General features: G+C 39.6%; 1 protein-coding gene across 1 annotated transcript; it reads right to left on the bottom strand.

Moving 5' to 3' along the window:
• Positions 1 to 2683: 2683 nt before the first annotated feature.
• Positions 2684 to 4321, bottom strand: LOC149162118 (uncharacterized). Its single transcript, XM_089435099.1, has 2 exons — positions 3360 to 4321; positions 2684 to 2819 (listed from the first exon to the last, which is right to left on the bottom strand). The coding sequence occupies exons 1-2, from the start codon at positions 4319 to 4321 to the stop codon at positions 2684 to 2686; spliced, it is 1098 nt and encodes a 365-aa protein (XP_089291225.1).
• Between the last annotated feature and the right edge of the window lie 9184 nt (positions 4322 to 13505).

Here is a 13505-nt window from a genome sequence, read left to right as displayed (position 1 = left end):
ACTGATACAAGAATAAATTCGGACGAATTGGAAGAGAAGAATACAAGCTTTACAAAGCATCTTAATCTGTATCTAAATGACTGTTCTACCGCGCGGAAGAATCCTCTGACTTGCAATCTTGGTCAGCGATGATGAGGTTGTAGCAGCTGGCGCTTGAATCATTAAAGTTCTCCAACATATAATTTTCCATGGGATCTTGAATATGAGAGCAGCAACAACGACAGGATGAGAAAGGGAGAAATAACTGAAGGGCGACTGAATAGAACGCAGCAGTGATGGTCAACACCTGTGTCCAGGCCAATAAAGCCAACAAACTGGAAGGGATAAGGGATAGAGGCACACGGTGGAAGGTGAAGGCCTCACAGGTTTTTCTTGAGAGAGCAGAAGTTGATAAGAGAGTGGTGTCGAAAAGAATAGGAGACAAGACATTTGGCGGCAGAAGGAAAACCAAATCAAGATTGCAGAAGATTTGGACAGAGGGCGCCTTATAAGTTCGATTAGAAGTCGGTCTTAAACGATTTGTCATTAATCAAGAAGGAGATCAGGGGAGATAAAGAAAGGAATCTTTGTTATTGCAAAAAAGATTTCCTTTGGTTCTGGTACAAGCTTGACTAGCGAGCTTGTCTGCTTCTCGGTTTAAATTGCGGAGGACATGGAAAATTTTTATCTCCCAATTTTGGCTGATCATGCTTTGACATCTGCTGATGATTTGCTGAATATGGATATTTGAGGGCTTTCTCTTGCTGTTCATGAGACTAATGATAATAGCAGAATCCCCAAAAATCCAAGCTTTCTTAATTCCGAGGATTTGAAGCTGGAGTAAGCTTTGATAGAGAGCCAGGGCCTCTGCTCTGTTGTTGGAAAGATTTCCCAGACCCCACTCAAAAGAGATAAGGGGGTCTCCTTTGGGCGAATAGATGATTCCCCCTGCTCCCGCAGCCCCCGGATTAGACTTGGAGGCGCCATCGAAGAAGATGATATGGGTGTTGCTGTTGAAGATCCAATCAGTGAATTCACCCTGCTTTAATTTGATTTTCTAGTTGAAATTGTTAGAAGAGCTATTGAAGTTGATTGCTGGAGAGAGGATGCTACACTTGTCTATCAGATTCCTGATGAAGTCTCTCTCTTCGTTACAGATTTTGGCCATGTCGATTGTCTTGGGATTCTTAGCGGCTATGGTTTCTATTGCCAGACTTTTGGCTTTGCTGCAAAGACGTCTGGTTAAAGTCTCCAGTTCTCTGAAAACCCTGTGGTTTCTTGCAATCCATATTTTCCATAAGAGTGCGTAAGCGAGGGCATCCCAAACCCTCTTGACAATGCTATTTTTCTTTTTTTGCCAGGGATAACTTTTCTTCCAGAAGCTTAAGGCTTCGCCAATGGACTGATGTGAATCTAGGTGAATGAGTCAAAGGGGGCTATGCCTTTCCAACAAGAAATGGCGAAGGGGCATGAAATGAAAAGATGCTGCATGGTCTCTTCAGCTTCATGACAATTCGGGCATCGAGAGGGACCCATGATACCTTTCTTTTGCAGATTTTCTGAGGTGAGAGTCTTCCCTTTTAAAAGGGTCCACATGAAGAATTTAACCTTGGGGATAGCTTCAGCTTTCCAAGTTGCTTTCCAATACGTCCATGGATAAGTGGGGAGATCCCTGTTGCACAAATAATTGTAAACTGCCTGAATTGAGTAGCTTGAACCCGTAGGATCCCAACGAAAGTCGTCAGCACCATTTTTAGATATAGGCGCAGTATTATGGAGATGATTCTAGAAATTGTTAAAGGAATCTTTGAGATGAACAGGGATGGGAGGGAAGTTCCAGCCCTTCCACGCTTGCGTGTCTATATCCCAATGAGATATTTGATTTAAATGATATAATCCCTTGCTTTGCAAATAGAGGATGATTGGTTCCATACCTGGGAAGCTGCTAATGGCTTTATTTCCCATTATCTTATCGCTTCCAATGCTGACTTTGTTCCCACCTTTGGGAACCAATGAAACATTTTGAGCCATAAATGAGATGGATTTTTTGCAGAGTTTCCAAATACCTGTGCTGCTCCTTACAGGTATTTCACTAGTTAGCAATTGTTGCCTTGGATTGTTTAGGTATTTGACCTTGATGACTCTTTTCCACCAAGCTTGCTGCTCCTCTAACAGTCTCCAAATAAGCTTGCCACCAAAAGCTAAGTTAGTGAATAATGGATATCTGATTCCAAGCCCGCCTTTTTCCTGGCTATGGATAACTTGTTTCCAACTAACCAGGTTATATTTTTTCTTATCATTTTTTCCACCCTGCCATAAGAAATGTATAAGAATACTTTCCATTTTGTGATGAAAAGAGGTCGGTGCCTGAGCTAAGGAGAACTGATATAAAGGAAGTGAAGACAGGCCTGATTTTAGGAGCACCATTCGGCCAGCTGGGTTGAGCCAGAAGGATCCCCAGTTGTGGACTTTTTTTTTTCAACTTATCAAGCATTTTGTCCTAGATTTCAGCTCTAGCACGACCCATGCTCACTGGCATTCCCAAGTAGCTAAAGTGGTACCATTTTAACTTGGGCACCCCAAAGATGTTGGATAGGTTTTGGAGAGTTTGGGCTGAAGTATTCCAATCGTAAATGCAACTTTTGAGATAGTTTATCATTCCCCCAGAGTATCTCATAAACTTATCTAATAGGAGCTTGAACCTTCAGGCAATTATAGCAGATGCTCCTCCTATCAGTAAGGTATCGTCAGCAAATTGGGAGTGATTGATGTTTTTAAGTCCATCTTCAAATTTGATTCCGGTGATGAGGCCTGCTTGTCTCTTATGATCAAGGACACAACTGAAAGATTCAACCATTAAAATGAATAAGTAGGGAGAGAGAGGACAGTCTTGCCTCACTCCTCTTGAAGATTGGAAAGCAGGGCCGAGCCTTCCATTAATGAGAGGGGCAATCCAAGGTCTAGAAACGTAGGTTCTTATGAGATTAATGAAGGGGGAAGAGAAGCCCATTTTTTGGAGAGTAGCAAAAAGAAAGGAGTGCCGGACTCTGTCAAAGGCGTTTGCCAGTTCTAGTTTCAAAATGAAGCCCTTTTCCTTTCTAGGGAGGCTTGAGTGGATGGCTTCTTGAAGAAGTAAGATGGAGTTAGATATTTGTCTGTTGGCCATAAAACCACCTTGATTTTCAGAAATAAGGCTTGGCAAGAGAGGTTTGAGTCGGGAGGCAAGGATTTTTGTGAATATTTTATATGAAGAGTTGCATAGTGATATAGGTTGGAAGCGGGAAAAGGAAGAGGGGCGGTTCTCTTTGGGAATGAGTACAAGATGGGTTGAGTTTGTGAAGCTTCCCATTTTATTTTTCCTTTGTATCCATTTGTAGTACTTGATGAGGTCCTTTTTGATGGTTTCCCAATACTCCTTGTAGAAACAAATTGGGAAACCATCCGGGCCTGGAGCTTTGTCAGGTTGGAGGCTCCAGATAGCTCCCAAGATTTCTTCCTCTTTTATCTCTTCAGTTAGTCTTTCATTGGCTTCTGCTGTTATTTTCTTTGGCAAATGCTGTAAAAAGTCAACGTAATTCTCCTCTTCCCCTTTTTCTGATAGGAGCTCTTTAAAATGTGTTGTAGCTGCATTTTTAATGGAAGTTTGATCATTGTGCTGGTTACCTACAGTGTCTATAATCTCTGTTATGTTGCTCCTGATTTGTCTAACAGTTGCTTGCTTGTGGAAGAAGGATGTATTCCTATCCCCACTTTTCAGCCAAACCTGTCTTGATTTTATGCGCCATTTTTCTTCCTCTTCTCTTCTGATACTGTAAAGTTGACTGTAGAGGTCCTCTTCTTGGTTTTTCCTTGCTTGAATGTATTCTTGGTTTTCCATTGCCTGATGTAAAGTTTCAATTTTAGCTTTCACAGCTAGCTTCTTTGCTTCTGGCTCTTTATATTGGGATTTTGCCCAATTCTTGAGAGCGTTCCTGACATTTCTCAATTTGCTTTCCCATATGTAGCTTGGTGAGCCTTCTACATGCTGGCTCCAAGTTTGCTGGACTAGAATTTTGGCGTCTGAAATATGATTCCATAAGGGACTGTATTTAAAAGGGATTGGGCCCAGGGGACGATGGGAATCAAGAGATAAGGCAGTGGGATAATGATCTGAAAAAGCGAAGGGGAGAATAGAAGCATGAACAGCTGCAAAAGATGAGAGAAAGGACACATTTACCAATATTTGATCCAGCCGTTCCATTATATTGCTTTTTCCAAGCCTGCGGTTGCTCCAGGTAAACTTGTGGTTCTTTGGAATGTCAGACCAGGAGTAACTCCAGACTTGGCAGAAAAAGTTATTCATCTATTTCATTAGGTAGCTATTGTTATATACATGAATGTGACTGATCAGTTCATCTTCTTGATGTCTGTTCACATTCCAAATTCACCCAATCGCAGAGGATTAGGTGTCAACATTCCCCCCCCTTAATCTGAAGGGATGTTGGTGAGTCCAAGCATCGTTCTGAATCTTTCAAGCTTTTCTCTTCCAAGCGCTTTGGTGAAGATGTCTGCAATTTGCTCATTTGTGGAACAATGACGGAGATGGATTGTTTTGGCCTCAACATGATGTCAGATCAGATGATATTTAGTATTGATGTGCTTTGTACGATCATGGAACTTTGGGTTCTTGGCCAACTTTATTGCAGAGGTGTTGTCAATCATGAATGGAGTTGATTGTACTTGTTTTACCTGCAAATATTCAAGAATTTTCTTGAGCCACACAATTTCTTTCGTTGCTTCAGCTGCTGCCACATATTCTGCTTCTGTTGTGGAATCTGCTGGAACTGATTGTTTGCGTGATCTCCAAGAGACAGCTCCTGATCCAAGACTCATAGCATATCCTGAAGTAGATACTCCAGTTTCTTTGTCTCCATCAAAGTCTGAATCAGAGTATCTAATCAAGCTGAAGTCGTCCACCTGTGTATACTTGATTCCAAGGTCTTGAGTTCCCTTCAAGTACCTTAGAACTCTTTTTGCAGCAGACCAATGTCCCTCACAAGGCTTTTGCATGAACCTGGAGAGGATTCCAACAGTAAATGAAATGTCTAGTCTGGTAGTAGTGAGGTAGATGAGACTTCCTACAAGCTGTCTATACCTTGTTGCATCCTCAAATTCCTTTCCTTCAATAGATGTGAGCTTTAAGTTTTGTTCCATTGGAGTAAAAAGAGGATTGCACTCTGTCATGCCAAATCTGTTTAACAAATCTCCAATGTATTTCTTTTGAGAAAGAAATATGGATTTTGAATGTTGGGTTACTTCAATGCCAAGATAGTAATGAACATAGCCCAAATCAGTCATTTCAAAACTTTTTCCTAATTTTTTCTTTATGGATGCAATATAGCTTTCATTGTTCCCTGTCATTAAAAGATCATCTACATATACCACAAGATATACAACTGTTTTGCCAACTTTCTTGACAAATAAAGTTGCATCATCAAGATCAAAATGATTGAAGTTGAGTTTCAGAAGATGCTCAGTTAGTTTTTCATACCAGGCTCGTGGTGCTTGTTTGAGGCCATACAAGGACTTCACAAGTTTGCATACTTTATGTTCATGTCCTTTCACAGCAAATCCTTCAGGCTGGGACATAAAAACATTCTCTTTTAGATCTCCATTCAAGAATGCAGTTTTTACATCCATTTGATGGACTTTCCAACCGTTCTGAGCAGCTAGTGCAAAGAGTGTCCAGATGGTGGCCCATTTTGCTGTGGGGGCAAAAGTTTCCTCATAATCGACCCCTTCCTTCTGTGCAAAGCCTTTTGCCACAAGCCTAGCTTTGTGCTTGTCAAGTGAGCCATCAGCTTTGTATTTGTTCTTGTAGACCCACTTGCAGCCAATTGGTTTGGTTCCAAATGGAGGATCAACCAGCTTCCAAGTGCCATTCTTTATGAGGGCATCATACTCCTTTTGCATCGCTTCTTTCCATTCATCATGAGAAGCAGCTTCTTTGAAGGAAGTTGGTTCAAAATATGTAGACAAGTTCAATTCACAATCATAAGTAACATCCATATCAACAGGTGAATTAGAGTCATCTACATCACCTCTGTCGGTTTGTATTTCTGGTTCCTGTTTTTCCAATTTCATCAGGATGAACACTTTCAAGTGTCTTTGTCAGCCACTTTGGGGGACCTTTCTGAGATGGTCTAGGCTACTCTGTTGATTGAGTTGGGACTGAATCAAGATTGAGTCTCCCAATTCTATCAATTACATCACTTAAAGCACCATCCGTTGTTGGAGTTTCATGCAAGGGAGATTGTTTTTCAGAAGAAGATTCCACATGTTGATCTAGTATAGGAATCCCCCCTTCAAGATGTGGAATCTGATTATCAAATTCTTGAAATGATTTTGTTTTTGCGAATCTATCCAAGCGATCAAGTTGCCGCTCAACAACATTGTCAGATTTGGATGATTCCAGAAAAATGACATCTCTAGATACAACAAACTTTTTATTTACTTCATCATAGAGGCGGTATGATTTAGAGGTGTTTGAATACCCCAGGAAGATACACTTACGACTTCTAGCACCAAGTTTGTTTCTATGTACCTTTGGTATCAAAGCATAACAGGTGGAACCAAAGATCCTGAGATGTTTTACTGAAGGAACATGTCCATACCACAATTCATAAGGAGTCTTGTTTCTTATAGCATTAGATGGACATCTATTCTTTGTATATGCAGCACATAGAACAACATCAGCCCAAAACATTATCTTTACATTTTTGAAAAAGAGCATGGATCGTACCATATTCAAGATTGTTCTATTCATTCTTTCAGCTACACCATTCTGTTGGGGATTATAAGGCACAGTTGTTTGATGTTTAATCCCATGTTGGCGAAGATAGTGTTCAAATTCATTTGATGTATCTTCTTTTCCATTATTAGTGTGAATAGACCCAATATGAGATTGTGCATCATTTTCAATCCATTTATGAAAATTCTTGAATGTTTGAAAAGCATCAGATTTGTTCTTCAATAAATAAACCCAACACATTCTGGTGTAATCATCAATAAATGTCATGATATATTTATTTCCATTTGCAGAAGGAACAGGCATTGGACCACATAAATCTGAATGAATGAGTTCAAGCTTCCTATGTGCTCTTGAATGTGAATCATGAAAAGACTGTTTGCTATGCTTTCCTAGAATGCAAGCATCACATTGCTTATGTTTCCTAGGAATTGTAGGCAAACCAGCAACACCATTTTTCTTCAATAAGCGGAGACTGTCATAGTTTAAATGTCCAAATCTAGCATGCCATAATAAACTTGATGGAAGTGTACCTTCTTCATGATGAGAAATATATGAGAAATGTTGTGCATGAGCAGAGGTTCCTTGCAGTTTGAGAAGCCTTTCTTCTTCTATTCCCCTCATGACAAGTGAGTGGTCAGATGCTTTTCTTACCTCAAGCTTGCCATCAAACATATGAATGGAGTGACCTTGCTGGCGGATGTGGACCAAGGACAACAAGTTTCTCTTGAGCTGTGGGAGATATAGAACATGATCCAGAAGAAAGTCTGGAAGACCAGGCAGTTTAAGCCTGATTGTGCCAAGCCCTGATGGCTTGATTTTTGACTGATCTGCAAAGTATACTGCTCCATCAACATTGTCAGTGAAATCTTCAAAAAAATCTTTCCTATGAGTCATATGACAGGTTGCTCCTGAATCAACCAACCAATCATTTTTCGAAGAAGCAAGTGAAGCATTAAACAAATCTTCATTTACTCCAATGTTACATTGTGCCTCAATATAGTGAGCGGATTCAGGTGCTTTACCTTTGTCTGTATCACCAGTTTTACCTTTCTGCTGGTTTCTTTTCTGCTCAATTTTGTCCCATGGTAGCTTGCATGTAGAAGCATCATGTGATCTATTTCATTTGCAGCAAATGCAATGCAGATCTGCCTTTTCTCCTTGAGAATGTCTGCCCCCCCTGCCTCTGAAATTTCTTCCTCTTCCTCTTCGTCCACCTCTTCCTCTTGTAGAGTCTTGAGCATGATGCTTTTCTTTATGAGCAAGGCAAACAGTCTCTTAAGAAGATTCAGGGACTGTCTTCTTTCCAAAGGCTTTCTCTCTTTTAGCAAACTTTTTCACAAGAGAATCAAAGGTTATATCTTTAAGATTTCCATTTGCTTGTAGAGACTCAAGATAATTGGAGTAAGTAGGATAGAGTGCCTTGAGAAAAGAAATAAGAGGGATATCCAGCTCAACCTTAGTGGATTTAATATCATGGATTATAGAATTTACTTCAGATGCAAGAGCAAGAGGATCATTATTTTTCAGTTCAAGAGTGAAGATTTTAATCATCAGCTGAACAACTTCAAGTGCAGAATGTGAGTCATAGAGTTCTTTCAGCTTTTGTAAAGCTTCAAAGGCAGTTGAATATGATGAAATATGGCGACTTACTTCTTTATTTACAGATGCTACGATTAATGCATAGGCTTTGTTGTTCTTGTTTTCCCAAATGACGAGCTCTTTGTCTGATGTAGGCTGCACTGGGTCATTTTCTCCTTCTCCGACACAAACTCCTTTCCACAACTCATTGAAGATGAGGGTGTGTTTTATCATCCGGGACCATTCAGGATAGTTCTCCTTGCCAGTGAGAACTATTCCTACCATAGAGATGATTGAATGCATTCTGTAAAAAATTACTTCTGCTGATAGAATAATACTTCTAATGGCAAAAAGAATGTGCTTTTGAGGAAAAAAAACTTTTGCTGCTAAAAGAATGATTCTGATTCTGCTACGCCATTTATATATTATTGACCATTGAAACAAATGCTGATAACATACTACCACTGTAACATATATCACCACACACACACACACACACACACACACACACACAGATATATATATATATATATCTATATATATATATATATATATATATATATCACCGCATAAACAATTTGAGTGCTTGTGTTAAATGCTGCCCAAACGTCCGCGGGACATGGTACTGGAACAAATAGATCGCAAACAATATGCTGTGATATTACCGTCGCTCTGGTTGATTAAAACTCAGATTGCCAACACAAGAAGCCGCATGACTGGTCCACATGTAATTACTGAAGAGACTTGGGGAGTGAAGTACAGAGCACTGAACGACTTATTTGAAATCTCTAAAAAGAGGACGGATGTATTCACGTATCACGTTGGAGTTCAAATGATAGAGATATATAATGAGCAAGTGAGAGATCTTCTTGCCACGGACGGTTCCAACCGGAGACTAGAAATCCGCAACAATTCTCAGCAGAATGGATTAAATTTTTTATGGCGACGGGTGGCAGACACAAACACCGTCCAAGGCAAACACAAACAACGTGTAGAGTCTCTACTTTACACCTACTTGTCTATCATTTCCCTCAGTTTTTCCTCAGCTTTTCTTCACTTTTGCCTCATTTTCACTGTAAAACCACCCAGATCATTACATTAGGTGTCATTAGGCATGATCAAGTAAGTTTTGCTAATGGGTGACTGTTTGTTTAGATTTTGACATACTTGCAGGAATCCCGCAGCTATCTGATGATCCTGCAGCTATCTGATGATCCTGCAGCCTTTTTGTTAAACGCAAAGTTCCACGTGTCAGTTTGCCAGATGAGCCACATGGGCACTTAGGTATCAACGTGCTCGAGGTTCCTGTCCCATTGTTCCAGCCATCCACGTCATCTTTACCCTTGGTCAAAGCTGGTCAAGTTACGGTCAACTAAAGGTTGTTTAACGGTGATTGTGAGCTGCTAGGTCACGTCAGCTTAAACGGTGACTTGTCCACGTTTTGAAGATGGTAGGGGACATGATCCAACATGGGATTCATTGCCCATGACGACAGAAGCACCAGCTCATCCACACAGCCGTATGATGTGTCCAGGAACCATAATTACGCATTATAGTTAGTTGTTTTTCAGTTAGTAGCTGTACGTGTTAGGCTATCCTAGAAATGCCTATAAATAACTGCGTCTGCGTACGCTCAAGGAACTTTTTCATCAGTTGTAATTTTCTGAACTTGTGTTAATTTTAAGAACATTGTGAACTCTGTTTTTTAGTGCTATCCTAGCACTCTGTTTTGTACACTTTTGCAAATGGAGGAATAAACATAGTACTGTTTTGAAGCTTCCAGATCTCCGAGTTTTCTTGTGGCTGAATGAATAGAGGGCCCCTGTTCATCTTAGCCTCTGTAAAGTATTCTATGTTCAGCATTTATTTATTTTCTCATTCAGCATTCCTTTAAGCATGTATAGTTTCATTTATTTGATTTCTTTTCTTTCAAGCTGATCAGTATTACTTCTTTGCAGGTTTCTTTTAGCCCGGGATTTGTTTTTATATGTGTGTGTTTGCTTTACAAACTAATGGTATTTGAAGTTGACAGATTCAAGCTGCTGCCTTTGTCTTTATAGCTGATTTTTAATCTTATTTCTCAAAGAGCTGCTAACACATGAATGATCTTCTATCATAAATTGTTATCTTTTAAGATCAGAATATCACTAACTTGCAGCTGGCTTTGAGTGCTTTTTAGACTATTCTTTCACTACTTTCTAATCATACTTTGCATAGTACATATGGCTGAAGTAGAGAGTTAGAAAGAGCAAAACGTTATCACTAGTCTTTAAAGTAGATTTTTAGTTTTAAGAGCTTTCTAATCACTTTTCTAATTCAACTTAAGCTACTTTCTTTCCGTACTTTACACAGTACATGTGTTTGAAGCATCGAGTTAGAGAGAGATAATCTTTATCTTTGGTTTTAAAAGTGACTTTCTTTTCTTTTATTTGCAGCTGCATGAATGGTGTCTAGTGCCATTGGAAGTGGTTATTTGCTTTCAAAGTTATTTCAAGATCTTTCAAGTCATTTATTTCTTTCAAGCATTTCCTTTCAAGCAAGTAGTTAAAGATCACTAATCACACACTCTCACTCATTTAGGATTCATACTACACACACACCATCGTCACTTGTTTATAAATCCATCTTAGGAACATAATTAACCACAACAACACCCCCAACGATAAGAAAACTCTAAGAGGTTACTTGAGTACATATAGTACACCTTCACTTCATCAGCTTACGAGCCCCGGGTTGACAATTAAGACTAGCAATTTAGACAACACTAAATTGACTAAACATTTTGGCGCCGTTGCCGGGGAAGTGAAATTAAGTAGCCATATTCTTAGAAAAAAAAACATAAGAAAAATTTCAAGAAAAGAAGTTAACAACCTATCTAAGTATGCTCTCCTCTTGCACTTTAGAGTGATCTGGAGGATCAGAAAGGAGAAAGTTATTAATTTAGTAGTCTCTTGAGTATGCTCTCTTCTTGCACCTAGAGTGAACTGGAAGATCAGAAAAAGAACTATTAATTTGACTTGAAGAAAAAAAAAATAATAAAAAAATGACATGCATAGAGCTAGAGATTCTAGAGGACGGTTTTTAGCTAGAGCTCGAAGTTCAATTTTTACAAGTCCATCTGCTTCAAGGGATAGACAAGAGACACCTTCCTTATCTCCAACCGAAACTCCTAGTCCTAGAATTCCTGAAACTCAAGAGCCAAGAGTTGACTCTCCTACACCTTCTATTGAGTTTGAACTAGGAAGAGACTCCTCTCTTTCTCCTACAGGAAAACCAATTGTAATTGAGGAAATAGACTCACCTGAAGAAGAAGGAGAAATCTCTTCTCATTCACCCTTTGTAGAGGAACCAGAAGATTTTCAAATCCCTAGGAGAATCATCATGGCAGAGGAAGAAGGAGGTGGTAGAGGTAGAGGTAGAGGAGGAGGAGGAAATAACAATAATAATGGAGGAGGTAGAGGTCCCATTGGAGGAGGAAATAGAGATGGGGATAATTCATTTGGGTTTCCCATTGTTAATGAGGATTCCCGAGCCACTATGAAAAACATATCACCATCCGTCCTCCCAAATTTCCATGGGCTAAGAACTGAGGACCCTGAAACATTCCTGTTTGAATTTGAAGTTGTGTGTCGAACCTATGACTATCTGGATGATACTCAGAAACTCAAGCTGTTCCCCTCAACATTAAAAGATCAAGCTTTGAAATGGTTCATGGGGTTACTTACTCAATCCATTAGGACTTGGGATGAAATGAAACAAACCTTTTTGGATAGGTATTTGGACTATTGTATGCCTACTAATCACAAGGACGAGGTATTTAAAATGATGCAAAAAGAAGATGAGAGCTTAGAAGATTTGCTTGAAAGGTTTCAATATAACTTAAAAAGAGCAAAGATGAGTAGCCTGGATGAAGAGACCTTAAAAGCCCTCTTATTAAAAGCCATTAGGGATGAATGGATAGATATCTTAAACATGATGGGGAAAGGGGATATCTCTCAACTTTCTCTCACTGATATAGCAGAACTTTGTATCCATCTCTCAAGGGGCAAATCAAAAACTCAAAAAGGGCCTAGAGATCCTTCTCTCCTTAGGGCAAATAAATCTGCAACAGGATCTGTGAGTAGGGCTGAAATCGGCAGTATGCTTGATGAATTTAAAACTGACATCTTAGGGAGTCTTAGTGAACAAATTGATACCCTTAAGATCCAAAACAAACAAAAAGCAGAAGCTGAGGCTATGACCATTTTCTGCCCGAAATGTAGAAAGAAGCATGCTTTAAGGGAATGTCCCTTGGAAGAAAATGTTGTAGAAACATGTGTCATTTGCTCAGAAACTCATGAGACCAAGGATTGCCCTTCAATCCCTGGCCTCAAAGCAGTCTTTCAAGAGGATCCAAACACACTTGAATCTCTCTGTTTCGTTGCAAGGAGACCTTGGCAAGGAAAACAAAATCAAGGGTTTAACAACTCTATGAATTCTCAATCCCAACCAAATTGGAATCCTTGGCAACAACCTTGGCCTCAACCACAAAATGCTTTTCAAGCATGGTTGCAAAGCATGCAAAATCCTTATGCGAGACTTGCTCAATTCTATCAATATCCTCCATCATTTCAGAATCAGCAAGCTCCCCAACTTCCAAATCAAGGTCAACAATTATCATTGCCATACCCTCAACAACAACAAACTCCTCCACAAAATCAAAATTCTCAACTCACCCAGCAGAAGTCAAATCAACTTCCCTCTCAGCCATTACCAAACCCAAATAATAGGAACCCTCAAAATGCTTATGTTATGGAAGGTCAACCATTCCCTACCTATATGGTTGTGCCTCTCAATGAAGTACAACTCAGATCAGGTAGAATCTTAGATCAACCTTCCACAAGTGTTCAAGAACCAAGCATTTCTGAGGAAGAATCTCTTGGAGTCAATAAAGGTTCTGAAGTATCACTTCAAACCCAAAAAGAAAAAGAATCAACTCCCTTAGTTGAGCAACCCACATCTTCAGCTACTCCTCCTTTTCCTGAAAGATTGCAAATTGACAAAGGAGTGGAGAAGCAGATTTGGTTGCCTGACTATAGCTTTCTAGATGAATTGAAAAATGTCTGTATCAAGATTCCCTTGTTAACAGCCATTAAGGAGATTCCCATTCTAGCAAAGA

The sequence above is a fragment of the Pinus tabuliformis genome, chromosome 5_2 (assembly GCF_031772625.1).
Source record: "Pinus tabuliformis cultivar Carrire ecotype Pingquan chromosome 5_2, CPIR1, whole genome shotgun sequence".
In the NCBI taxonomy this organism is placed as follows: Eukaryota; Viridiplantae; Streptophyta; class Pinopsida; order Pinales; family Pinaceae; genus Pinus; species Pinus tabuliformis.
This window is presented reverse-complemented; position numbering and strand designations above follow the sequence as displayed.

Coding starts and splice junctions, on each gene's coding strand:
- LOC149162118 (XM_089435099.1), bottom strand. CDS start 4,321: ATGAATAACTTTTTCTGCCAAGTCTGGAGTTACTCCTGGTCTGACATT. Junction 2,820..3,359: donor ATCAAAAAGGACCTCATCAA/GTACTACAAATG, acceptor TGAATCTTTCAG/TTGTGTCCTTGATCATAAGA.